The sequence below is a fragment of the Heterodontus francisci genome, chromosome 1 (assembly GCF_036365525.1).
Source record: "Heterodontus francisci isolate sHetFra1 chromosome 1, sHetFra1.hap1, whole genome shotgun sequence".
NCBI classification, from domain to species: domain Eukaryota; kingdom Metazoa; phylum Chordata; class Chondrichthyes; order Heterodontiformes; family Heterodontidae; genus Heterodontus; species Heterodontus francisci.
In genome coordinates, this window is record NC_090371.1 from 120,651,051 (window position 1) to 120,677,419 (window position 26,369).

The following is a 26,369-nucleotide window of genomic DNA, read 5'->3' on the forward strand; positions in this document are numbered from 1 at the left end:
GACATATCTGGGGATGGTGACATCTGGGACATGGTAAGGTATGATTTGGTGAGTATGACTGCATCAGGCTGTTGCTTGACTAATCTGTGGGACTTTGTAAAATCAACAGGACTGGGTTTTCCATTGTCATTTCCAGTGCTTAGGTCAATGCCAGATGGTACGGCCAGTTTCATTCTTTATTGACTTTGTAGCGGTTAGATACAACTGAGTGGCTTGCTAGGGCATTTAAGAGTCAACCACATTGCTGTGGGTCTGGAGTCACACATAGGCCAGTCGATTTCCTTCCCTGAAGGACATTAGTGAACCAGATGAGTTTTTACAAAACTGGTTTAATGGGCACTATTAGACTAGCTTTTAATTCCAGATTTATTAATTGAATTCAAATTCCACCTTCTGCGATGGTGGGATTCAAGCCCATGTCCCCAGAACGATACCCTGGGTCATTAGGTCTAGTGACAATACTACTATACCACTGCCTCCCCTGCTTATCCAGGCCACCAGGGCAGTACTATCACCATGAACATCATTATGAACAGTTTTTCTAAGATCAATACCATGTACTAGCTCTATGGCATTTGTTTTATTTTCAGAAAATATTTTAGTTTTACTCTCATGAAATCTGGTCCTGCAATTCTGAGATAGGGATTGCTGAATGATGTACTGTAAGGAGACGATCAGTTCTGGCTCAGTTGATAGTACTCTAATCTCTGAGTCAAAAAGTTGTACGTTCAATCCAGGAATTTGACCACAAAATTTCAGTTGTCATTCCAGTACGCTACTCAGATGGGGCTTCACTTTAATACCACTTCCAAAATATAGCACCACCAACCATGGTGGTGCCATCTTTTGGAAGTGGTATTAAAGTGAAGCCCCATCTGCCCTCTCAGGTGGATGTAAAAGATCCCACAGTATTATTTCAAAGAACAGCATTCCTCAACCAACACCTAAAAACAGATTTTCTGGTCATTACAATAGTGACAGTGCTCCACAAATACTCCAATGGTTGTAAAGTGGTTTGGGAGGTCATAAAAGGTGCAATATAAATGCAGGTCTTTCATTTCTTTTTACAAATACAGTGCTCCTGAGGAATTGAAGTGCATGTATCTACTTAAGCACACTGAAACCAAAATACCTAAAAGAAAATTACACTTTGCCTACCTTTCTTAATGGAGTCTAACTTTTTGTCTGCCCTCTCCCTCCATGGAATGTTGATGGATGGGAAAAAAGATCTTCTTTCTTTTGATTCATCTTCTTCATTCTTTAATCTGTATGTTTGTACTGAGGTATCATTCTTCTCATCTTCTTTTCTCACATTTGAATCAAGTGAAGTCTTTGTGTTTTTGTGATCTGCACTCTCAATAAGGTCTGTCTTGTTTAAGGTATTATGAGGGGATGAAGGTGGAGTGAACCGTGTTGGCTTGGACACAAAAGCAGGTTTTTGAGATGGTTGTGGACTTGGTGAAATTTTCTCATTTGAAAGTGCAGCGAGTTTATTTTTAACATGTTTTGCCACATCAATACTACTTAGATGTGTAATTCCAGTCTTTGAAATGTCTGAAATGCTATTTGAGCTGTCTTGCAAAATGTTACTGTTCTTATTATCTTTGCTATAAATGTATTGCTTACCAGAAATAGTGTATGATTCACCTTCTTTCTCTTTTGAGGCCAGGAAGGCTGGAATTCCTTCCATACTATCTCCAGCACTATATCGCTTCTTCCTTTTTTGTTCTCCTTGCTGTTCATAGCGAAACCGAAGGGAATAGTGTGTCCTCCGTAATTTTATACCAAATGGTGGTGTATCCATTGCCCCTTCAGTTTGTGTGATCAAATTCGTAGCAGCTTGGTTAATAAAGGGAGGTTGAGCTTGCATTAGTGAATGTTCTTTCCTTGGTGTAGCAGGAAGACTTGGAACTAGAAATGATGGAAGATCTTTAGCAAACTTGTAGCCTTCAGCAGCCATCCTAATATTGTGATTATCTGAGTGTGAGTCATCTTTTATGTCTTTGGCTACATCCTGTACAATGTCTCTAGATGTCAAAGACCGACTTGATTCTGAAGTGTCCATTGTGCAATTACGTGCAAACACAGTTTCCTCGGGTGTATTTTGTTCCTCTGTTTTATGAGAGATATTTATTTTCTCACAATCATTCATTTTATTGCCTTCGGCCCATTTCTGCCATGCGGGTGTTATTGAAAATTTTGCATTAGCAGATAGAGTTTTTCTCAAGCTGCTATGCATACTGGTAGCTCTGAAGGTAGTCCAGTCATCACTATATCTTCCATGGACTCTTCTCTCTTTTTCCAGAAACCTTTCATCAGAACTTTTAAGAATTTTAGCCCTAATGGTCGCCCACTCAGTTAAAGTTGTTGATCTTGACTGGTCAACTGATAGTTCTGGATTGAATTTGGATTTACCAATTCTACTTCTGGTCTCATGATTGGATTTAATTGGTTTTTCAACAGGTGGCAAATCAACAGTTTTTCTCTCTTCTGAAAAACCAAGCAAAGTCTTGCAGGCAGTGTCTTTGATCTGCTTCAGATCAACAGCTGTACCACAAAGTTGAGCTCCAGTAACCAAGATGGCTGTATGGGGAACATAAATTGAAGACGAGAGCCCTTTACTTGACTTTGTAGAGGATGGTAAGTCATTCGCATCTAAAGAAGGAACAGCTTCTCTTGGATGGGTCACAGGGGTCAGATTAACTTTCTGAAAAATAATTTGCTTTTCTCCTGAAGAAACTTGGAATGAAAATGGGCTTGACATTGTTTGTCTTTGATCTAATTCTTTCCATCTAAGTTCCCCTCTACGTTGTTCCTCTTCCTCTGCCTCAAGGAATCTTTGCTCTTCTCGATTTAACACTTCAGCATCCTTTTGCCTCTGCTCTTCTTCCCTTTGTTGTTTCTTCAAATCATTCTGCCTCTTTTTTTCTTTCTGTTGTTTTTGCACTTCAAAACCTTGTTCTCTTTGCTCTTCATTTTGATGTTTGTTTTCAGCAGCATGGAAATGCAGTTCTTCATTCCCCTGCTTTTGTCTCAGATCTTCTGCCTCAAAACACATTTGTTCCTCTTTCTTCATTTTCTCAAGATATTGCTTTTCTGCTTCTCTATTTTGTTCCTCCATTTCATGACATCTCATCTCATCCTCATGCAATTTTTGCTCCTCCATTTCATAACATTTCTGTTCTTCCTCATTTAATTTCTGCTCCTCCATTTCATATTTTTGGTCTTCCTCTTGTAACTGATGCTCTTTCATTTCATGTTTTTGTTCTTCCTCATGCAATTTCTGCTCCTCCATTTCATGACGTTTCTGTTCTTCTTCATATAACTTCTGCTCCTCCATTTCATGACGTTTCTGTTCTTCTTCATATAACTTCTGCTCCTCCATTTCATGATACTTTTGTTCCTCATGTAATTTCTGCTTCTCCATTTCACAGCATTTCTGTTCATCCTCATTTAACTTCTCCTCCATTTCACGATGTTTTTGTTTCTCCTCATTTATTTTCTGCTCCTCCATTTCACGTCTCTGATTTTCCTCTTGTATTCTTTGTTCTTCAGCCTCCTGTTTTTGTTCATCTTCCCATCTCTTTTGTCCCTGCAACTCAAGATGTCTTTGTTCTGCTTCCTGCCATTGGAGCATCTTTGCTTCATCTCTGCATTTTTGTTCCTCCAGCTCAAGATGTCTTTGTTCTTCCTTTCCTTTTTCCTCTTCTATTTTGTAATGTTTTTGTTCATTCTCAGCATGAATTTGCTCCTTCTCTTCTCGCTCATATTCAAATTCATGGATAGTCATACTCCGCTTTTCCTAAAAGTTGCAAAGATTTTAACTAATTTCAAATATTTCTATATAATTTTCACCTGCCCATAATAATGTAAATATCAGATACCTCAGTCCCAGTCTCAAAAGACAACCCCCACTGCACCAGTGTGACACTTTCCCACTTCTCTGAGCATGAGTGAAAGCTTAGCCCGCTAGTAGAAGCTTTAAAGCAGGCCACATATCAACCTGCTGATCTTAGTCAGGGAGACGACATGCAGTATTGAGTAAAAAGTGAGGTCCATGCACTCAAAAAAGGAAGAAAATATAGATGCCTTATAACCGCTGCAACTGGAATGTGAGTTAATAATTCCATCATTTCATACATATTGCACTTTTCTACTTATTTGGGATAATTGTTTAACCTGATGGGCAAACAGAGGACAAATGCAGTTTAATGTGGTTATGTTTGAGGTAATACATTTTTGAAGGAAAAACTAGGAATGGAAATATACACTCAAAGGACAGGTTCTGAAGGATGAACAGAGACACCAAGGGGTTCAAACATATATAATTCTCTGAAATTGCAATTGCATTCTGAATTTTATAAATAGGTGCATAAAAGGACTGCAGTTCCCTTTCATAAGCATGATCCCAATACTCTCGTTCCTAAATTAGACAGTTGGAATTCATCATTGGACGGTGCATAGAGTAAAAAAGTAGAGGTAATGATAAATTTATACAAATATTGGTTAGGCTATATTTAGTGCAGTTTTGTCTCTGCCACTATAGAAAGGACATTAAAGACACAGAGCACTTACAGTGTAAGTTCACCAGTAAAGAGAAACTATAGTTTTAAGGACAGACTTTAAAGCTAGAAGACTAAAAGGAAATGTAATAAAGGTTTCTAAAATTATGAAGGTATTTATGGAATAAATAGGAAAAGATTATTTTCTCTGGTTGGAGAGTTAGTGACAATGGTTCACTCATTTTAAATTAGCAGTAAGAGGACACGGAGATAGGTTAGGAGTAATTTCTTTAGACACAGGGCTAATGCAGAGTGGAATGTTTTTCCACTAGGAGCGGTTAAGGTAGCAACAATTTCTTTAAGGGAATTGAGATTAATATTTGAAACAGAGTATGGTGTAAGGTGAGCAGTAGGATCAGTTTTGGATTACTGTGGCATAGAGCCAGCAGAGGCACATGGGCCAAATGATCACCTTCTGTGCTGTCAATGTCTACGGTTCTGCGCTATTCTCTAATATAGAAGAACTATAAAAATTACATTTATTCATTCAGTTGCAGTGAATAATTTCACTGTCCCATGAATAATGATTCAAGCAACATTTCAGAACATATTTAAATTGTATAATGATTTTCCCATGGAACCCCACTGGCACCCTTTTGATGCGTTATGTGATGATTAAAAACTGTCCAAAATTGAAAAACAAATATATACAAAATTCTCACAAACTTAACAGTACATTTACCTGTGCTAGTCTCCCATGTTTCTTTGAGACTCTCTGATTTCTTGGCTTGACAGAGAGTTTATGTTTAGCAGCAGTGTTGTCCAAGCGGCTCAAAGACTGTGGGACTGCATCAAGGTTAATTGATTCAATGGTCCCACCAGAACTCGCTGGAGACAGGGGGCTAGTGAGCCATGACGACCGAACAGGTGTAACCTATAAAACAAGAACTGTGGTCATTACAGACACCTTAGGTTTTTAAAAATTTTAAAAATTACAAAGCACATTAAGGAGAGGAAGGTCCTGCTTAAATTAAAATTAAAAACAAACTACTCTAGATGCTGAAGATCTGAAACAAAAACAGAAAACAATGGGACACTTCTCAGAAAGGTTTATGCCTGAAATGTTAACTTGTTACTTCATTCTCCATAGATGCTGTGTTCGACTTGCTGTGTGTTTCCAGCACTTATTGTTTATGTATAACTTAAGTATTGGTACACTACTAGATTTTTATGAAGCAATTAATACTATTTCTAGCTGGAATATTAGATAGCAAAGCTTATAGGCATTATAAAATGATGGTAATTTGGTCACCATTGTTTATTGTCATATTAATTTTTCAGCTTGCAAGATGTAAATGAATTGGTCAACCATTTTCTAGTGATGTCAAGCTTTGTTACCTGCTCTTCTGCTTCACTTCCTGTTCCATCTAAACTCAAGGAGCTTAGCCGGTTGGATGGATCATGGGACTGGAGAAGGGAAAATGAAATGGAAGGATGGATTAAAAAAGCTGATGGTTATAAAAGTGAAGATAATTATGAAAGATAAAATGGAAAATAGGTAGAAAGCTATTTACATCTGAATGGGAATTGTTGATATTAAACTGTAACAAAAGGTCCTTTGCACTCTTGAAGTAAATTCTAATTACATCTCTAAGGCTAGATATGAAATTGTGTTGCAATATTCAATTGACCTCATCTTCCTATCATTCTATAGAGTCAGGAAGCATTGAATGAAAGACATGGAATTAGCAAATATTTCAAAAATGCAAACCAGGTACAATGACATCAATTTCTAATGGATGCTTTAACATTATTATATCATTTAACTTACAGTTAATGCTTACAGTATTTGCATCAGTTGTAAAATGTAAATCTGCACATCATGGCCTAGAAATTTGGTAGTGTCCATTTTTGCACACCTTGCCCACAGAGTGCCAGCAGCCCGCGGCCAAATGAGGCAGTCCAATGAACCCGGAATTTTGGGCCTCAGACCTCATTATCATGTATCTGGTGCAGCAGTTGCAGCCTGCACATGTTTGTGCACCAATTTTCTGATATGTGATTGGGTAAGATCACAGGGGTCTGAAGAAGGAATAGTTAAGCCTTGGAGTGCCTTTGCAGGGCTGTTGGGTGTCGGGGAGGAAAATTGTTGGAGTCTGGAGTTGGGGATTGGGACTGCTATCAACGTGGGCTAGGTGGTCAGGACCGAGGCTTGGGGGTGAGATTGGTGGAGGGGTGAGGGGGATGAGGGGAATGTCCTGGGGGTTGGCGTTGCGAATGAGATTGAAGATCCTGGGATCAGGAGCAAGGGTGATTATGTTAATTGCTTATCTTTTTTTAATTGCATGCTGTTTAGGGTTGGTTTTCCCACAGGCAATCAGCACTGGTGCTGGATGTCTCAGGCACAAAACCAAGGTTGCAAGAGGTAGTAGGAGCAGGTGTAAAGCCCCTTACTTGCATATGTTAACGGCCATCGCCTGTTTCAGATGTGGCTAAATGACGCTTCCTGTTTGGCCTTTATCAAAAGGGCGTTTGGCATGATCTGGGTCAGTATTGCATGTGGCGTGGCTGCCATTTTGGACATAAAATGGCACTTGTAGCACTGAAAAACAGGTTGCTATAGACCCCAATTCCTAGCCTTTTTTGTCACTCAGTCTTCGTATCTAGTGTAAATTGGTCGCAAAAATACCTGATTACCTACTCTCATGTAATTTGCTTCCTAGTTCCTAAATTCCTACTATCACCTCAAGGGTCTTCTGTTGTTTGTTACAAGTAATAGAAACATCTGACTTTTGGCATCTATTTCTCCCCATGTTCTATTTTAGTTTCAAGACCAAGGTAAAATGCTGCACATAAGTAGAATGCATCAAACTTATTATTGGTGGTAAATAGGTTAATATTCTAAAATTTAGGCTAATACTTTGTTTAATATGGCAATCCATCAAAGGTGCTTGGATAAAATAGTCACTGTATAGAGCTTTACAATCCCATTTCCCCACTCATATATTGTCTCCATGAAAATGCAGTGAAGCCATGTACAATCAGCATTTATGTAATTATATCATATGTTTGTAAACAAATGGCAAAAAGTCACAAACTATTTCTCATGAAGGAAGTGTCCCCTTAAACTTGAAGGGCCTAATTTTCTTATTTGTCCAGACCTGCTAACATCCTTTGCTGAGATTTCTCCTCTGACAAAATACATCTTTTGAGTATTGCTTAGTTACTCCAGTCACATTATGGAAAGCCATCTAATTTAAACATTTTTTTGTTTGTGGGCTTTTAATGACATGTCTGCCAATACATCATCACCCTGAGGTGTTGTGAAGATGAGCCTGTGGGCACTAAAATTGCCAATTTCAATGGAATAAATCACAACGATGCAGCACAAGCCCAATGTGCAGTCTTACTTTTCAAAATGAGACTCAGTTTATTTTATACAAAATGTTAGATCTGCAGATAAAATCTAGTGACAACTGAACTCACTTTGTATGCTGAGCCTTGTAACTGGGTTTCCTGCAAAGTGGATTGTTCCAATGGACTTCTGGGAAACCCATCAACCTCTGAATTGGCTCCAGTATCTTCCATCCTTTCCACAGTCAGCGGGGGCTGGCCAAATTTAATACTTTTTGCCAGCTGAAGCTAAGAAATAGAACAAAATGTAAATGTTTTTTCTAGCTTTTCAAATTGCTTGATGTTAATTCATAAAAGCAAAAAGAGCTCATCTCAATAAAATCACACAGTATATGCTGATTATTCTGTTTTTAGCCTGCCATTTATGCTGAAGGCACTGTTCTCAGTCACAGTTCCATTAAAGTACAATGCTATATACCATGGGGAAAATACATTTAATCTAACCTTCTTCCTCCAACCCCCATAAAAATATTTAACGTTTTTTGGTCATGCCTGTTATTGGATGGAACATTTTATCTGTCAATTGTATGCAACAATACAAATGCAGCCCTATTAATCAGAAAGAGGTGATAGTAATGTACTGTACAATATAAATCAATAACATTGTTAAAAAAGGGTTGCAGTTTCTCCTACCCGAGAGGAGAAATTCTAGATTTTCAGACTCACTGGATGCTGAGCACATTGGAGCTTCCAACTGTGAAAGACAGATCTCAAGGGACGTGCTCAACTGAGAATTATTCAACAAATGGCAGGGGCAGTTTAAACGAAAAGAGCAATGTGGGATTTCAAAGTGCTCTACATTTAAAAATCTTACAGTTCCATTTTCTTTTAATAAGCTTGTTCACTGCACAATAAATCAATGCCAAGACATTTCTTTCATAGAATGTGTATTGCAATAGGGAAAGCAGGAAATCCAGATTACTTTCCAAAGAGACATGGAAAATTTTATTAGTACCAGGATAATTGATTTGAAAGCGCCAAACTGCAACTTTTATTGTCTGCCCACAGAACTTTGGTCAGCTTACCTTAACGTATCCATTCATTGTTTCCTTGTTTTAATGTCTTTCTGTACGTTAACTAGTGTTAGTAGAACAAAATAAACAGTTGCCTCTACTTGTTTTATAAAATATAATGAAAATAAACTCTGCTGCTGAATGACATTTTACTGTTACGCTGATAAGTTTTAGCACAACAGTAAGAATAGAGGCAAGTAGGGAACACTGATTTCAGAGTTCGGTTTGGCCTTTTAACACAGTGGTACACTCATCCCTTGCTGAATGACACTGAAACATTGATGCTACACTAGCTGATCTCCTTTGGATTGTTGACAGTGAGTTGGAGGATACAGTGTGTTATATATAGGGGCAGTATAAAAGTACATCAGTTACAGAACTGTGTGCTATATGCAAGATTTTAATACATTATAAGTAAAAGCTTATGAATTTTCCTGTCTACAATTACACAAATTTCATAAAATTGATAAAACAACTTTCTCACTTATCTTTCAGCATTTTATGCAGCAATACAATATATTTCAGAATCTGACCAATATTACAAAGCAACTTGCTTATGTGAGCAATGGCTAACTAAAACATTTGGTTGGTCTTCATTGGGTGAGTAAACAGTGATTAGATATTTTTGAACAAAAGCAGTCTACCTAATTTTAATTCAGACTATCAATCAATTGATCAATCAAACAATCAATAAATAAATAAAGCCCAGAGATCGCAGGACAGGCTATGTGACGGGACTGTGGAAGTTTGTGGACAGTAAGACTGTCTTAGATTCACACATCTGCATGAACGGCTGAATTTTAATAGCCCTCTGATGTTGGGGGTAATGGTGGGGTAGCCCGGAAAATTCTTCCGGGAGAGGCCAGCCATGACCCCTGACGCCAGGAAGGCTCCGCCGCATTTTACCGGCGGCGGCAAGGCCTCGGTGCGGCCCCTCCGCTGCTGAGTAGCAGGGCCTTCATCTTAATATGGAAATGATATTACAATTAAAGCATAATAACTTACCTGGTCGAGACAGCCGCCCACGCCGATAGGAACTCCAGCGTGACATTGCTGGGGAGGGGGGGAGGAGTGAAATGTTCAGGGCGAGAGGAGGCAGGAGCGGGTAAAACCGCGCCGATTGGTTGTGGCAATGGTGGGAAGGGGCTGAGGGGCAAAGGTGCTGAAGTTGAGGGGGGGGGGGTGAAAGTTCGTCATTTAAAAAATTGGTTTTCCAGGGGGAAAGGTTATTTTATTCATTGAGAACTCAGTGGGGGGAGAGGGGTGGGAGAGGAGATTGAAAGTTTCACTAAAATTCTATTTCCCATTTCAGTGCAGCGGCACCTTTAAAAATTTAAATCTACCTGAAGGGCCTGAAGCCCTTTAAAAATGGTGCCAGCACCTGCGTGGTAGCGCCAGACGCCATTTCCGGTGAAGAAGCGGCCTCCCCCTCTATGTCATCGGGGGGTGCCACTCTGCCCCCGCCATTTAAATGGGTCCCCATGCAAAGTATCGCGGGAGCTCAGTGGCGGCTGTCCCATGCGGGGGGACTGCCAAATTCAAAGCGTGCCACTGCGATTTGCGACGCACTGCTAAAATTCATGCCGAAATGCCTCTGTCTTGAGTCACTCTGGTTCAGAGTCAATGAGCTGGACTGCAAGTTAAAGACACTCCAAATGATAAGGGAGGGGGAGGAATTTCTGGATAGTTTATCCAGAACACAATTACTCCCCAGAGAAATGCACAAGTTTAGGAAGGAAAGGTGTGACTGTCAGGGAGCTGGGTAGAGGGGACTTCGAAGAGGTTGAGAAGGAGGTCCTGCAGACACTGGTCCTGTCCAACAGGTACGATGTAGTAGCTACCTGTGAGGAGAAGAAGAAAGGCTCTGGGGAGGCCAGCCACAATGCAGACCAACACACTGTGCCTCAGAAGGTTATCCAAGGAGGGGAAGAGCAGGAAATATGGTAATGATAGGAGATTCTATAAATAGGGGGATAGATAGCATCCTCTGCAGCCATGTATGAGAGTCCCAAAGGGTGTGTTGCCTAACCAGTGCCAGGGTAAGCTGGACAGGAATTTGGAAAGAGAGGGCGGCACAGTGGCGCAGTGGTTAGCACCGCAGCCTCACAGCTCCAGTGACCCGGGTTCAATTCTGGGTACTGCCTGTGTGGAGTTTGCAAGTTCTCCCTGTGTCTGTGTGGGTTTTCGCCGGGTACTCTGGTTTCCTCCCACCACCAAAAAACTTGCAGGTTGATAGGTAAATTGGCCATTATAAATTGCCCCTAGTATAGGTAGGTGGTAGGGGAATATAGGGACAGGTGGGGATGTTGTAGGAATATGGGATTAGTGTAGGATTAGTATCAATGGGAGGTTGATGGTTGGCACAGACTCGGTGGGCCAAAGGGCCTGTTTCAGTGCTGTATCTCTAAATAATAAATAAGAGGGTTTCGTGGTCCATGTTGGAACAAGCAACGTAGCTATGAATAGGAAGGAGGTCATGCTGAGGGAGTACTATGACTTACGTGCTAAATTAAAAAGCAGGACCTTGAGGGTGATCATCTCTGGATTACTGCCCAAGCCATTTTTTAAAATTCATTCAAGGGATGTGGGCGACACTGGCCAGGCCGGCATTTATTGCCCATCCCTAATTGCCCATGTGAAAATTTGCATAGAAACAGATAGATCAGAAGAACGAACACATAGTTAAAGGGCTAATATGAAGATAGGCTCCTTTTCATGGGACATTGGCACCAGAACTGGGCCAGGAAGGAGCTGTAACAGTGGGACGGACTCCAACTGAACCAGAATGGAACCAGTGTATCACAGAAAGGGTAAACAGGGAGATGGCAAAGGCTTTAAACTAGTAAGATGGGGGGAGGGATTTAGAAGAAATGAAACTAGCCTCAATATAAATGAAACAAAAACAAGAAATGCTGGATTCACTCAGCAGGTCTGGCAGCATCTGTGGAAAGAGAAGCAGAGTTAACGTTTCGGGTCAGTGACCCTTCTTCGGAACTGACAAATATTAGAAAAGTCACAGATTATAAACAAGTGAGGTGGGGGTTGGGCAAGAGATAACAAAGGAGAAGGTGCAGATTGGACCAGGCCACATAGCTGACCAAAAGGTCACGGAGCAAAGGCAAACAATATGTTAATGGTGTTTTGAAAGACAAAGCATTAGTACAGATTAGGTGTGAATATACTGAATATAGAACATCAGCAAGTGCAAACCTGAAGAAAAACAACCTGAAAAAAACAGTGGGTAAGCAAACTGAACAAACTAAGATGAAATGAAATAAATGCAAAAAATGTAAAAAGGAATGCAAAAAAAAAGGAAGAAAAAATAACTAAAAATGACTAAAAATGAAAGTAAAGTGGGGGGCTGTCATGCTCTGAAATTATTGAACTCAATGTTCAGTCCGGCAGGCTGTAGTGTGCCTAATCGGTAGATGAGATGCTGTTCCTCGAGCTTGCGTTGATGTTCACTGGAACACTGCAGCAATCCCAGGACAGAGATGTGAGCATGAGAGCAGGGGGGAGTGTTGAAATGGCAAGCAACCGGAAGCTCAGGGTCCTGCTTGCGGACTGAGCGGAGATGTTCCGCAAAGCGGTCACCCAGTCTGCGCTTGGTCTCCCCAATGTAGAGGAGACCACACTGTGAGCAGCGAATACAGTATACTACATTGAAAGAAGTACAAGTAAATCGCTGCTTCACCTGAAAGGAGTGTTTGGGGCCTGGGATAGTGAGGAGAGAGGAGGTAAATGGGCAGGTATTACACCTCCTGCGATTGCAAGGGAAGGTGCCCTGGGACGGGGACGAGGTGGTGGGGGTAATGGAGGAGTGGACCAGGGTGTCGCGGAGGGAACGATCCCTTCGGAATGCTGACAGGGGAAGGGAGGGGAAGATGCGACTGGTAGTGGCATCACGCTGGAGGTGGCGAAAATGGCGGAGGATGATCCTTTGGATATGGAGGCTGGTGGGATGAAAAGTGAGGACAAGGGGAACCCTGTCACGGTTCTGGGAGGGAGGGGAAGGGGTGAGGGTAGAGGTGCGGGGAATGGGTCGGACACGGTTGAGGGCCCTGTCAACCACAGTGGGGGGAAATCCTCGGTTGAGGAAAAAGGAGGTCATATCAGAAGCACCGTCATGGAAGGTAGCATCATCAGAGCAGATGCGTCGGAGACGGAGAAACTGGGAGAATGGAATGGAGTCCTTACAGGAGGTAGGGTGTGAAGAAAAGTAGTCGAGGTAGCTGTGGGAGTCAGTGGGCTTATAATGGATATTGGTAGACAACCTATCCCCAGAGATGGAGACAGAGAAGTCGAGGAAGGGAAGGGAAGTGTCAGAGATGGACCATGTAAAGGTGAGAGAAGGGTGGAAATTGGAAGCAAAGTTGATAAAGTTTTCGAGTTCGGGGCGGGAGCAGGAAACGGCACCGATACAGTCATCAATGTACCGGAAAAAGAGTTGGGGGAGGGGGCCTGAGTAGGACTGGAACAAAGAATGCTCGACATATCCCACAAAAAGACAGGCATAACTAGGACCCATGCGGGTACCCATAGCGACACCTTTTACTTGAAGGAAGTGCGTGGAGTTGAAGGAGAAGTTGTTCAATGTGAGAACAAGTTCAGCCAGGCGGAGGAGGGTGGTGGTGGATGGGGACTGGTTGGGCCTCTGTTCCAGGAAGAAGCGGAGAGCCCTCAAACCATCCTGGTGGGGGATGGAGGTGTAGAGCGATTGGACGTCCATAGTGAAGAGGAGGCGGTTGGGACCAGGAAACTGGAAATTGTCAAAATGACGTAGGGCGTCAGAAGAGTCACGGATGTAGGTGGGAAGAGACTGGACCAGCGGAGAAAAGATAGAGTCTAGATAGGAAGAAATAAGTTCAGTTGGGCAGGAGCAGGCTGACACAATGGGTCTGCCGGGACAAATGATTTGGGAAAGGAGAGTATAGGGCAGACTAAACTAAGAGTGGATATGAATGACCAGGGAATACATACAGTTACAGAACAGAAGTGTAAAAATATGGTTAAAAATAAAGTGAGTGGAACTGCTATTAAAATAACTGAAATTCTTAGAACAGCAAGGCGCACCGAATCCATAATAAAACAGGGAAACAGGAGGCAATAATACATTGTAAGGAACCAGATATAGTATGGATTATTTAGACATGCCTACAGAAATATCAAGATTGGGAACTAAACTTTGCAGGCTGTGACATATTTAGAAAAGGAAGAGAAGGACAAAGGGGAGGTGAAGTAGCTGTACCTATCAGAGAAAACATAATGGTGTAGAAAAAAGTGACGCAATCATCAAAAAGACAGAAATAGAATCCATATGGATAGAGATAAAATATAATAAAGGATCAACCGCCATAATAGGGACAGTCTACAGACTTTTTAAAAATTCATTTATGGGATGTGGGTGTCACTTGCCAGGCCAGCATTTATTGCCCATCCCTAATTGCCCTTGAGAAAGTGGTGGTGCGCTGCCTTCTTGAGCCGCTGCAGTCCATGTGAGGTAGGTACACCCACAGTGCTGTTAGGAAGGGAGTTCCAGGATATTGACCCAGCAACAATGAAGTAACAGCGATATAGTTCCAAGTCAGGATGGTGTGTGGCTTGGAGGGGAACTTGCAGGTGGTGGTGTTCCCATGCATCAACTGCCCTTGTCCTTTAGGTAGTAGAAAGGTGCTGTCAAAGGTGTTGAGCTTCTTGAATGTTGTTGGAGCTGCACCCATCCAGGCACGCTGAGAGTATTCCATCATACTCCTGACTTGTGCCTTGTAGATAGTGAACAGGCGTTGGGGAGACAGGAGGTGAGTTACTCGCTGCAGAATTCCCAGCCTCTGACCTGCTCTTGTATCCACAGCATTTCTGTGGCTGGTCCAGTTCAGTTTCTGATGAATGGTAACCCCCAGGATGTTGATAGTCATAGAGCCATAGAGTCGTACAGCATAGAAACAGGCCCTTCGGCCCACCGCGTCTATGCCGACCATAATGCCTATCTATACTAATCCCACCTGCCTGCATTAATTCTATGTCCCTCTATACCTTTCTCATTCAAGTACCTGTCCAGATGCCTCTTAAATGTTGCTACTGTTCCTGCCTCCACCACCTCCTCAGGCAGCTCATTCCAGATACCCAGTATTCTTTGTGTGAAAAATTTACCCCTTTGATCCCCTTTAAACCTCCTCCCTCTCACCTTAAATCTATGCCCTCTAGTTTTAGTCAAGCCTACCATGGGAAACAGACTCTGGCTATCTACCCTATCTATGCCTCTCATAATTTTATATACCTCTATCATGTCCCCTCTCAGCCTCCTTTGCTCCAGGGAAAACAGACACAGCCTATCCAATCTCTCTTTGTAACACAAGCCCTCCAAACCAGGCAACATCTTATGAATCTTTTCTGCACCCTCTCTAGCTTAATCACATCTTTCCTGTAGTGCGGTGACCAGAACTGCACACAGTACTCCAAATGTGGCCTAACCAACATTATGTACAACTATAACATGACGTCCCAACTTTTGTACTCAATGCCTCGGCCGATAAAGACAAGCATGCCATACGCCTTCTTCACCACCCTGTCGACCTGTGTTGCCACTTTCAGGGAACTATGTAGTTGCACCCCAAGGTCTCTCTGCTCGACAACACTCCCCAGGGCCCTGTCATTTACTGTATATGTCCTGCCCTGGTTTAACTTCCCAAAATGCATCACTTCGCACTTGTCTGCATTAAATTCCATTTGCCAATTCCTTGCCCACTTTCCCAGTTTATCTTTATCCTGTTGTAACCTTAGACAACCTTCTTCACTGTCCACTATACCACCAATTTTGGTGTCATCTGCAAACTTACTAATCATGCCCCCTACATTCACATCCAAGTCATTAATATATATGACAAACAACTGGGGGCCCAGCACCAATCCCTGCGGCACACCACTGGTCACCGGCTTCCAATCTGAAAAACAACCCTCCACTACCACCCTCTGCCTCCTATCACCAAGCCAATTTTGTATCCAATTGGCTAGCTCACCCTGGATCCCATGTGTTCGAACCTTCCGGACTAGCCTACCATGCGGGACCTTATCAATGGCCTTGCTAAAGTCCATGTAGAGAACATCCATCGCCCTGCCCTCATCAATCCTCTTGGTCACCTCCTCAAAAAACTCAATCAAATTCGTGAGACATGATTGCCCACGCACAAAGCCATGCTGACTATCCCTAATCAGACCTTGCCTTTCCAAATACATATAAATCCTGTCTCTCAGAATTCCTTCCAATAACTTTCCCACCACTGATGTAAGGCTCACCGGCCTGTAGTTCCCTGGCTTATCCCTGCTGCCCTTCTTAAATAAAGGCACAGCATTAGCTATCCTCCAGTCTTCCGGTACCTCACCCGTGGCTAACGATTATACAAAAATCTCTTCCAGGGCCCCAGTATCTCCTCCCTTGCTTCCGATAGCATCCTATGATACACCTGGTCAGGCCCTGGGGATTTATCCACCTTAATGCACTTCAAAACTTCCAACACCTCCTCCTTTGTAATGCTGATATGCTCCAGGATATCGCTGTTCCCTCCCTTGAACTCACTAGCTTCCAAGACCTTCTCCACGGTAAATACAGAAGAGAAGTATTCATTTAAGACCTTGCCCATTTCCCATGGCTCCACACATAGATTACCATACTGATCCTTAAGGGGACCAACTCTCTCCCTAGCCACCTTTTTACTCTTCATATACTTATAGAATCTTTTAGGATTCTCCTTTATCTTATCTGCCAGGGAAATCTCTAGTCGGGAATTCAGCTATGGTAATGCCATTGAACATCAAGGGAGATGATTAGATTCTCTCTTGTTTGAGATGGTAATTGCCTGGCACTTGTGTGGTGCGAATGTTACTTGCCACTTATCAGCCCAAGCCTGAATGTTGTCCAGGTCTTGCTGCATGTGGACATGGACTGCTTCAGTATCTGAGGTGCTGAACATTGTGCAATCATCAGCGAACATCCCCACTTCTGACCTTATGATGGAGGGAAGGTCATTGATGAAGCAGCTGAAGATGGTTGGGCCTAGGACACTATCCTGGGGAACTCCTGCAGTGATGTCCTGCTACTGAGATGATTGGCTTCCAACAACCACAACCATCTTCCTTTGTGAAAATCTAATAGTGGAACGGAGGTGGAGGAAGACATATGCAATTTATTTGGGAAATGAGTAGAAAAAAAACAATCATTTAGGATTTCAACTATCCCAAAATTAACTGGCGAGAAGTGGCAGGTAAAGAGGATAAGGGAATGGAATTCCTACATTGTGTATGGGACTTCTTTCTAATCCAATATGTAAGAAGCCCAACAAGGGAAGATTTGCTACTGGATCTTATAATGGGGAATGAACCAGAGCAGATAAGAGAAGTATAAGTAGGCAATAGCGACCAAAATATAATACACTTTAAGATCATAATTGAGAAGGACATAAGCATGACAAAGACCAGGGTAATAGATGGGAGAAAAGTTGATTTTAAGGGGCTGGGAATAGAATTGGGGAAAATAAAATTGTCAACAATATTGTAGAACAGCAATGGGAAACAGTTAAAACAGTGTTCAACAGAATCCAGGAAAAATATATTATGCTAAAAAATAAGAACAAACTAAAAACTAATGAGATACCATTGGATGGATTTTCAATCCGGGGTTGGTACCCAACACCTGGATCATTTCTGGGTTCCGGTCCTGCATCAGCATCAGTGACGCAATGTAATTTTAATATGCAGAGGGCCGAATTGGCCTGGGGGCAAGCTCGGCACCCAATTAGTGGTGCCAGGAGTGGCCTGGAGGCAGGACCCTGTCACCGAAGGACCTTTGAAAAGGCGAATGGCAGCCATAACTGGGCTTGCCGTTCACTGATCAGATGGAGCAGTAGGGTACTCAGAGGACCACTGTGGTACGGGCAGGCATCCACGGGTGGCACCAAGGATCTCCAAGCCTCCCTTGAGGCTTTAACTGATGCAGTGGCAGACAGGAAAGAGATCATGTTCCCAGCATCTGGAAGAAGAAACGCGCCTCGAGACACAAACAAGGCCTGGATGTAGGTGGCAATGGAGGTCAGCAGCCAAGGAGTGATGAGAAGCACATGCATCCAATGTAGAAAAAGATTCAATGACCTGATAAGGTCTGGAAAGGTGAGTGGCAAGCAACACCCAGGTGAAAGGCCTCTAACTCTGAATACACCAGCATGCAGATGAGCTGAGCAGACTGAGTGCCCATAGTTCTCCCTAACATTGTCAGATCAAATGCCCAGTTGGATATGTGAGGGACCCTCACATATGAGGCACAACTGAGCAGTAGGCATCGCAGAGGAGTGCAACAGTTCATGTGAATGTCATGCTGGAATAAGTGAGGGCAGGCAGCCTACTCATAAATCATTCTCTCCTCATCCTGCAGGATGAGAGAGCACAAAACTGATAAGTAAGGTGGGGGAAGGTTATCGGTAGTAGGTGGAAATGCGGAGTAATCATGAACTTATTGAATGATGGAGCAGGCTCGAAGGGCCGAGTGGCCTACTCCTGCTCATAATTCATATGTTCCTATGCTTATATGTAAAACTCCCGGGAAATGTCTCAGATGGGTAGTAGTGTACCAGACTTCCACACTCTGACCCCAATGAAGGAGATGGTGCTGAAAATTGTAAGGGTTCCATCATGTCAGGCCATGAGCAATAGCGAGACGGGAAGCCCTGAACAATAAGCATATTTGATAGCTTTATCTTCAGGTGAAGGGCATGGAGGAAACTCATGCTCAATGCACACTGTCATCTATGGGGTTGGTTGTGCTGAGGCACCTGCTGAGTAGCCCAAGTTCTCATCTTGCTCTTGTGCTTCCCACAGGGCCAGTAGCAGAGGAGGAGCTCAGTGTCCCAGTCCAGTCATCGCCAGCCACCTCATGGGGGCAGATGTTCCACAGCCTGCACCATCACGTCATTCCTCTGCATCATCCAGTATTTTGACTCAGGGTTTCGAACACATGAGCTCCTCCACTGACAAAGTGGCCAAGCTCTTGGAGAGCCATATGCAGCATCACTCTGAGTGCATGCATGAGCAGCACACTGGTATGCACGGAAAGAGTGACACTCTCTGGAATGCTCAGTGTTGCTGATGGCGCAGAGCGGATTTTTTTCTTTATTCATTCATGGGATGTGGGCATCGCTGGCGAGGACAATATTTCTTGCCCATCCCTAATTGCCCTTGAGAAGGTGGTGGATGAGCCGCCTTCCTGAATTGCTGCAATCCATATGGGGTAGGTACACCCACAGTGCTTTTAAGAAGAGAGTTCCAGGATTTTGACCCATCAACAATGAACAACGATATAGTTCCAAGTCAGGCTGGTGTGTGGCTTGGAGGGGAATTTGCAGGTGGTGGTGTTCCCATGCAACTGCTACCCTTGTCCTTCTGACGGTAGAGGTTGCGGGTTTGGAAGGTGCTGTTTAAGGAGCTTTGGTGTATTGCTGCAGTGCATCTTGTAGATGGTACACACTGCTACCACTGTGCGTCAGTGATAGAGGGAGTGAATGTTCGTGGATGGGTGCCAATCAAGCGGGCTACTTTGTGCTGGATGGTGTCGAGCATCTTGAGTGTTGTTGGAGCTGCACCCATCCAGGCAATTGGAAAGTATTCCATCACACTCCTGACTTGTGCCTTGTAGATGGTGGACAGGCACTGGGGAGTCAGGAGGTGAGTTACTCGCCTCAGGATTCCTAGCCTCTGACCTGCTCTTGTAGCCACGGTATTTATATGGTTGCTCCAGTTCAGTTTCTGGTCAATGGTAACCCCCAGGATATTGATAGTGGGAGATTCAGCGATTGCAATGCCATTGAATGTCAAGGGGAGATGGTCAGATTCTCTATTGTTTAAGATAGTCATTGCCTGGCACTTGTGTGGCGTGAATGTAACTTGCCACTTATCAGCCCAAGCCTGGATATTGTCCAGATCTTGCTGCATTTGGACGCGGACTGCTTCAGTATCTGAGGAGTCACGGATTTTGCTGAACATTGTGCAATCATCAGTGAACATCCACACTTCTGACCTTATGATGAAGGGATGGTCATTGATGAAGCAGCTGAAATGGTTGGGCCTGGGACACTACCCTGAGGAACTCCTGCAGTGATGTTCTGGAGCTGAGATGATTGACCTCTGACAACCACAACCATCTTCCTTTGTGCTAGGTATGACTCCAACCAGCAGAGAGTTTACCCCCTGATTCCCACTGACTCCAGTTTTGCTAGGGCTCCTTGATGCCATACTCGGTCAAATGCTGCCGTGATATCAAGGACAGTCACTCTCACCTCACCTCTTGAGCTCAGCTCTTTTGTCCATGTTTGAACCAAGGCTGTAATGAAGTCAGGACCTGAGTGGCCCTGGCAGAACCCAAACGGAGCGTCACTGAGCAGCTTATTACTAAGCAAGTGCTGCTTGATAGCACTGTCGATGACACTTTCCATCACTACTGATGATCGAGAGTACACTGATGGAGTGGTAATTTGCCAGGTTGGATTTGTCCTGCTTTTTGTGTACAGGACATCTCTGGGCAATTTTCCACATTGTCGGGTAAATGCCAGTGTTGTAGCCATACTGGAACAGCTTGGCTAGAGGCACGGCTGTTCTGGAGCACAGGTCCCAGCCGATGACCTCATCCAGCAGGCAAGGGCACCATGAAAGGGCTGAGGAAGTCAAGAGGCTGATCAGGGGGCCACCTCTCAGGAGGCACCAGCCCCATCCCTTGCCTCCTCAGCCACACTGACTAAGGAAACATCTATGCCACAAGGTCCTGTGACAGAGGCTACCCACGCAAAGACACAGGCGCACAACCTGAGGAGGAGCCCCCACAGGCACCTCCAAGATGAGGATGGAAGCCACGGGCCTCTCAGCTAGATGCAGAGATAAGGGAGCAGGCTGCCTCCAGCCTCTTCCTCAGCCACAGAGAGAGAACCCCATAGAAGTGTACGGGAACGTAAGGCGACATGCCATTAGTTGAACTTTATGGGCCACTTCGGTGATGTTTTGTCAATTTGTTTATTCATTGACTTTTCCTGATGCAATTGATCAGACTTGTGTGTTATTATTCCTTGATATCAAAAGTGAAATGGAGTTTGGTTTGGGGGGGGAGGGGGGGGGTAGAAGCTGGGGGAGATGGGGAGGCCTTGGTTTGCTGTGGCGCCATGGTCTGTGATGTTAGAGGACGTTGGCAGTGGAGACCCATTTCAATGGTTTTGGGTGGCAATAGGGTTCTTCCAATCTGTGTATTTGCTGGATGACTTCTCTCTCTAAAGGAAGGTGAGTTACAGAGTCATCTGTCATTAGGGCTGTGAGATGCTCAAGTGAAACATTGCTGAGTTAGCATGGCCCTCGTGGTCATGCCAACCTGTTGATTGCCATGAGGCCTGGGGCTGCCTTAGCAGTTTTCCTCCAAAGACTGGGCGCCGGGAACCTCTTTCTCTTCTTCTTCCTCCTTTCCATCCTTCTCCAAGGAAGAGTGACTTTCAAGGTCCTCCTCTTTATCCAGCTCCAGGTCTCTTTTTATAGTCATGTTGTGTAGCGTGCAACAGATGACCACAATACAGGACACCTTGGCTGGCTCATACTGGAGGGCACTAGCCGACTGGTCAAGACAACGGATGTTCATCTTCAAGATGTAAATGGTCTGTCCAATGCAGCTTTGTGTTAGGAGATGGCTCTGTTTTGCTATCTTTACCTGGTCTTATTACAACAGGGTTTAATTTTAAACACGCTGTGTTTCGAGCTTCCCCTTTGTGAGTACTTGTTCACAACTTTCCAATTATAAGGCAAAGAAATGAGCACAAACAGGCTTTCTTTGGTTTAAAGAAGATGAAATTTATTAAACAAACTTAAAATATAATACTGTTCACGCCTATTGATATACAACGTGCCCATGCTCGCATGCACACGCGATATAAATCTGTAGATAGGGACAGAAAAGAGAAGGAAAGATAAGTAGAACAGTTTGAGGCAATATCTTGTTACTGTTTCTCGAGCTCGTTGTAGTCCTTGATTGAAGATATGGTCTTGTGTTTCGTTGGGGCCCAGTAGCCTTCTAAAAACCTTGTTCATGTAGGAAACCTTTCTCTCTTTGAGTTTCACGTATTTTCACAAGATTCAGTTCTGTGGGAAGAGATGGAGGCAGGCAGACAGGAGAGGAGATGTTCTCAGTCCATGAGCACACGGCGTTCTGAGTTCAAATCCTTTGTTGGAAGTTCAAATTCAAAAATTCCAGCCAGCTAGTCATGTGACTAAAACTGGTTTGACCAGTATTGGGGAAGCAACTGCTAGGTCCCCATTGCTTCACCATGGTCTGGTACTATGCAAATGTCCTTCCAGTTAGGGCTTGCAATGTTAAGCTTTTGTTCATGTGGTGAAATTAGAATTAGAATTAGAATATTACAGCGCAGTACAGGCCCTTCGGCCCTCGATGTTGCGCCGATCATCTGACCTACACTATTCCATTTACATCCATATGTCTATCCAATGACCACTTAAATGCCCTTAAAGTTGGTCAGTACCTCAGTATTGGCAGGTGGGGGGCTTGCCAGACAGGTTAAGAAAAGTTCATGGACATGCCTCTAGACATGCCTCTGTGTTGAAGGCTTAGAACATAGAGGCAGCTTCTGATAAGGAGGATTCACCCCTTAATGTTACAAACCCCAGCACATGGTAAAACATTGATAATATAGTTTTACAAATGGTCACAAAAGCTGCCACAATGTAATAGTTGATAAGATGGTCTTATGCAGCCAACCCTAAACCACAGTCAACAGAAATTTTGCAAAACTAACCAAACACAAAAAACTGAATTATAATCTTGAAACACAATTAGATGACTAATGAAAATTGACCATCACGAGAGGCTCACAGATTACTGCTAGCTTTGCCTTTCTAAGCAATCAAAGAAGGTGAATCTTACCTAGAAGTTAACAATTATACAGCCATATTTGGGAATTAAAGGGGGACGAACTTACTTGCAGATGAGGCAACACCCCCATACATAAGAAATTAGTTATGCAACTTGAAACACAGTATAAATATTGAAGCACACATTGATTTTTAGGTTAATTGGACATGCTGCAACGGCTCTCCCGGTATAGGTACGACTATTGGGGTGCGTCGATGATAGTTCTCCCCTTAACTCGGACACAGGTATCTCGCTAAACTCTGTAGTCTTCTACTTGGTGATTTAGGTAAATGTTACTTTAACAATTGATGGATATCCTTCTTAAATATTTTACTGTCAAAATATATAGATTTAAAAATTGAATTCTCTACTAGAAACAAGATTGTATTTTCTTTCTTTTCCTCGAACTATTAACATTGCGATTGGCTGTCTCACCAACTGTGAATTGCATGTTTGGTTCTTTAATAAATAAAAAGGAAATGTAAAAATATGCTCATTGTCAAGGCAATTTCTGATATCATAGTTTGAACAAAGAATTTGATGCCTCATTGGACAATTGCAGCTTAAGGTGGATTTTGATAGGACAGTATGAAGTTAAAAAGGTATAAAAATTGTTGTCATGAGCGATTCAGTGCTTAAGTCGGAGAGCTCAGTCAGCTACTGAAAAGAACAATCAGCAGGGAGGTGACTGCTCACTGGGTGATCAAGTACATATGATACCTTGTAGCGTATTTGTGACTAACGGCTGTATTGCTAATGTTTGTACTGTTAACGGGTGTATTGCTAACAGTTGTTTTGTCTTGTTAACTAGTATTCCCATCAAACCTAGTAAAGTTGTTAGTGTTAAATTTGAGCTTTGAGCTCATAATTGTTGTATTTGAATCGTGGAGTAACCAGTCAAGGGTAAAAGGTTACACAGGCCAAATGCAATAGGTTGAGAGGGGGAGTGAAGAGAAAAGAAAGTCTGGCAAAGAGAGAATATGAGAATAGAATGGCAGTCAACATAAAAGGGAACCCAAAAACCTGTAAATAGTAAATGAGTAGTAAAAGATAGGTTGGAGCCCATTAGGGACAAAGAGGGTGATATATGCTTAGAGGCACAGGGCAAGGCTAGAATTCTTCGTAAGTTCTTTGTTTTGGTGTTTACTAAGGAAGAGGATGCTGACAAAATATCGGTAGAAGCAGAGATGGTAAGATAATGGATGGGGTGAAAATTGATAAGAAGGATGTACTGGAAAGGCTGGCTATGCTTAGCATGGATAAGTTACCTGGTCTGGATGGCTTGCCTCCCAGGTTGCTAAAGGAAGTGGGAGTAGAGATAGTGGAAGGACTTGCCATAATCTTCCAATCTTGCCCAGATACGGGGGAGGTGCCAGAGAATTGCAAAGTGGCAAATGTGACACCCTTGTTCAAGAAAGGATGCAAGGACATTCTTAATAACTAAAGATTAGTCAGTTTAATATTAGTAGTGGGTAGGATTTTAGAAACAAAAATCAAAGAAAATAATTAACAGGCACTTGGAGAGGTCTGAGTTAATTAGGGAGACCAGCACAGATTTGTAAAAGGCAGATCATGCTTGACTAATCTAATGGAATTTTTTGATGAAGTAACAGAGAAAGTTGATGAAGGGAATGTGGTAGAGTTGTCTACATGGATTTTAAGAAAGTGTTTAACAAAGTACCAAATAAAAGGCTGGTTAACAAAATTGAGGCTCATGAAATAGAAGGATCAAGATCAGCCTGGATAAAAAATTAGCTTAAGGACAGAAAACATTGAATTGTGGTAAAGGGTTGTTTTTCAGACTGGAATGTAGGAACATAAGAAATAGGAGCAGGGGTAGGCTATTTGGCCCCTTGAGCCTGCTTCGCCGTTCAACGAGATCATGGCTGATCTTCTACCTCAATGCCATTTTCTTGCACTATCTCCATATCCCTTGATATCTTTAATATCTAGAAATCTATTGCTCTCTGTCTTGAACATACTCAATGACTGAACCTCCACAGCCCTCTGGGTAGAGAATTCCACAGATTCGCCACCCTCTGACTGAAGAAATTCCTTCTCATCTCAGTCCTAAATGGCCTACTTCTTATTCTGAGACTGTGTCCCCGGTTCTAAACCCCCCCAGCCAGGTGAAACATCCTTCCTGCATCAGCTTTATCGAGCCCTGTAGGAATTTTGCATGCTTCAATGCGATCACCTCTCATTCTTCTAAACTCGAGAGAATGGTAGGCACTGGTATTACCCATGGGTCAGTGCTAGTACCACTGCTTTTTTGATATATATAAATGACTTGGATATTGGAATACAGAGTAAAATTTCAAAATTTGCCAATGATACCAAACCTGGAGGTGTGGCACACACTGAGGATGATACCAATCGACTGCATGTGGACGTAGATAGGCTAGCTGAATAGGCAGACAACCAGCAGAGGAAATTTAATACAGAAAAGTTTAAAATGGTGCATTTTGGCAGAAGGGATAGGTAGAAGCAATATATACTTAATGGCACAGTTCAAAAGAGTGTACAGGGCCAGAGGGACCTGTAGGTTCACGTGCATAGATCTTTGAAGGTGGCAGGACATATTGAGAGTGGTTAGCAAAGCACATGGGATCTTGGGCTTCATAAATAGGGACATTGAGTACAAAAGCAGGGAAGTTGTACTAAATCTTCCTAAAGCTCTGGTTAGGCCACAACTAGAGTATTGTGTCCAGTTCTGGTCACCACACTTTAGGAAGGATGTGAGGGTCCTTGAGAGGGTGCAGAGCAGAGTTACCAGAATGGTTTCAGGGACAAGGGATTTTGGCTACAAGGTTAGGTTGGAGAAGCTGGTGTTGTTCTCCTTAGAACAAAGGAAATTGAGGGGAGATTTGATAGAGATGTACAAGATTATGACAGGTTTATATAAGCTAGACTAAGAAAAGATGTTCCATTAGCTGATGGTACAAGGACTAGGGAACACAGATTTAATATTTTGGGCAAGAGATGCAGGGGGGATGGGAGGAAGAATCTTTTACACAGTGAGTGGTAATGAGCTGGAACTCGCTGCCTATGAGGATGGTGGAAGTGGAGTCAATCAATGATTTCAACAGGAAATTGGATGGGCACTTGAAGAAAATAAACTTGCAGAGCGACAGGGATAGAGCTGGGGAATGGGACTGATTGGATTGCTCAACAGAGAGCCAGCATGGACTCGATGGGCTGAATGGCCTCCTTCTGTGACGTTCTAGCTTATGACTCTATGTCCAATTTCCAAAAAGCACATACAGAAGAATGAATCCATTTTTCTCTCTATTCCTCTGTATCCCATTCCTCACTCACGCTTCTGCCATTGATGAACATGTAAAAAAGTTAGACATCAGTGTAGATGCCATTTTCAACTGTGCAACTCCAACCTATTTTTAATTTTAAAGATGACGACCATCCAATAGTGGCCAAAATGTCAACATCAAGGAAATCTTAGAAATTATCCTTACATACAGCAATACCCATTAAAAACTAATT

General features: G+C 42.9%; 1 protein-coding gene across 1 annotated transcript in view; it reads right to left on the reverse strand.

Moving 5' to 3' along the window:
* cracd (capping protein inhibiting regulator of actin dynamics) overlaps nt 1–26,369 on the reverse strand; it is a 119,204-nt gene that overhangs the window by 64,896 nt on the left and 27,939 nt on the right. The window contains exons 2-5 of the mRNA XM_068057049.1: nt 7,989–8,144; nt 5,901–5,969; nt 5,245–5,436; nt 1,159–3,802 (exon numbers count right to left, since the gene is read on the reverse strand). Coding sequence (XP_067913150.1) covers nt 1,159–3,802; nt 5,245–5,436; nt 5,901–5,969; nt 7,989–8,090 — 3,007 coding nt within the window. The 5' untranslated portion in view covers nt 8,091–8,144. The remainder of the gene's footprint in view (nt 1–1,158; nt 3,803–5,244; nt 5,437–5,900; nt 5,970–7,988; nt 8,145–26,369) is intronic.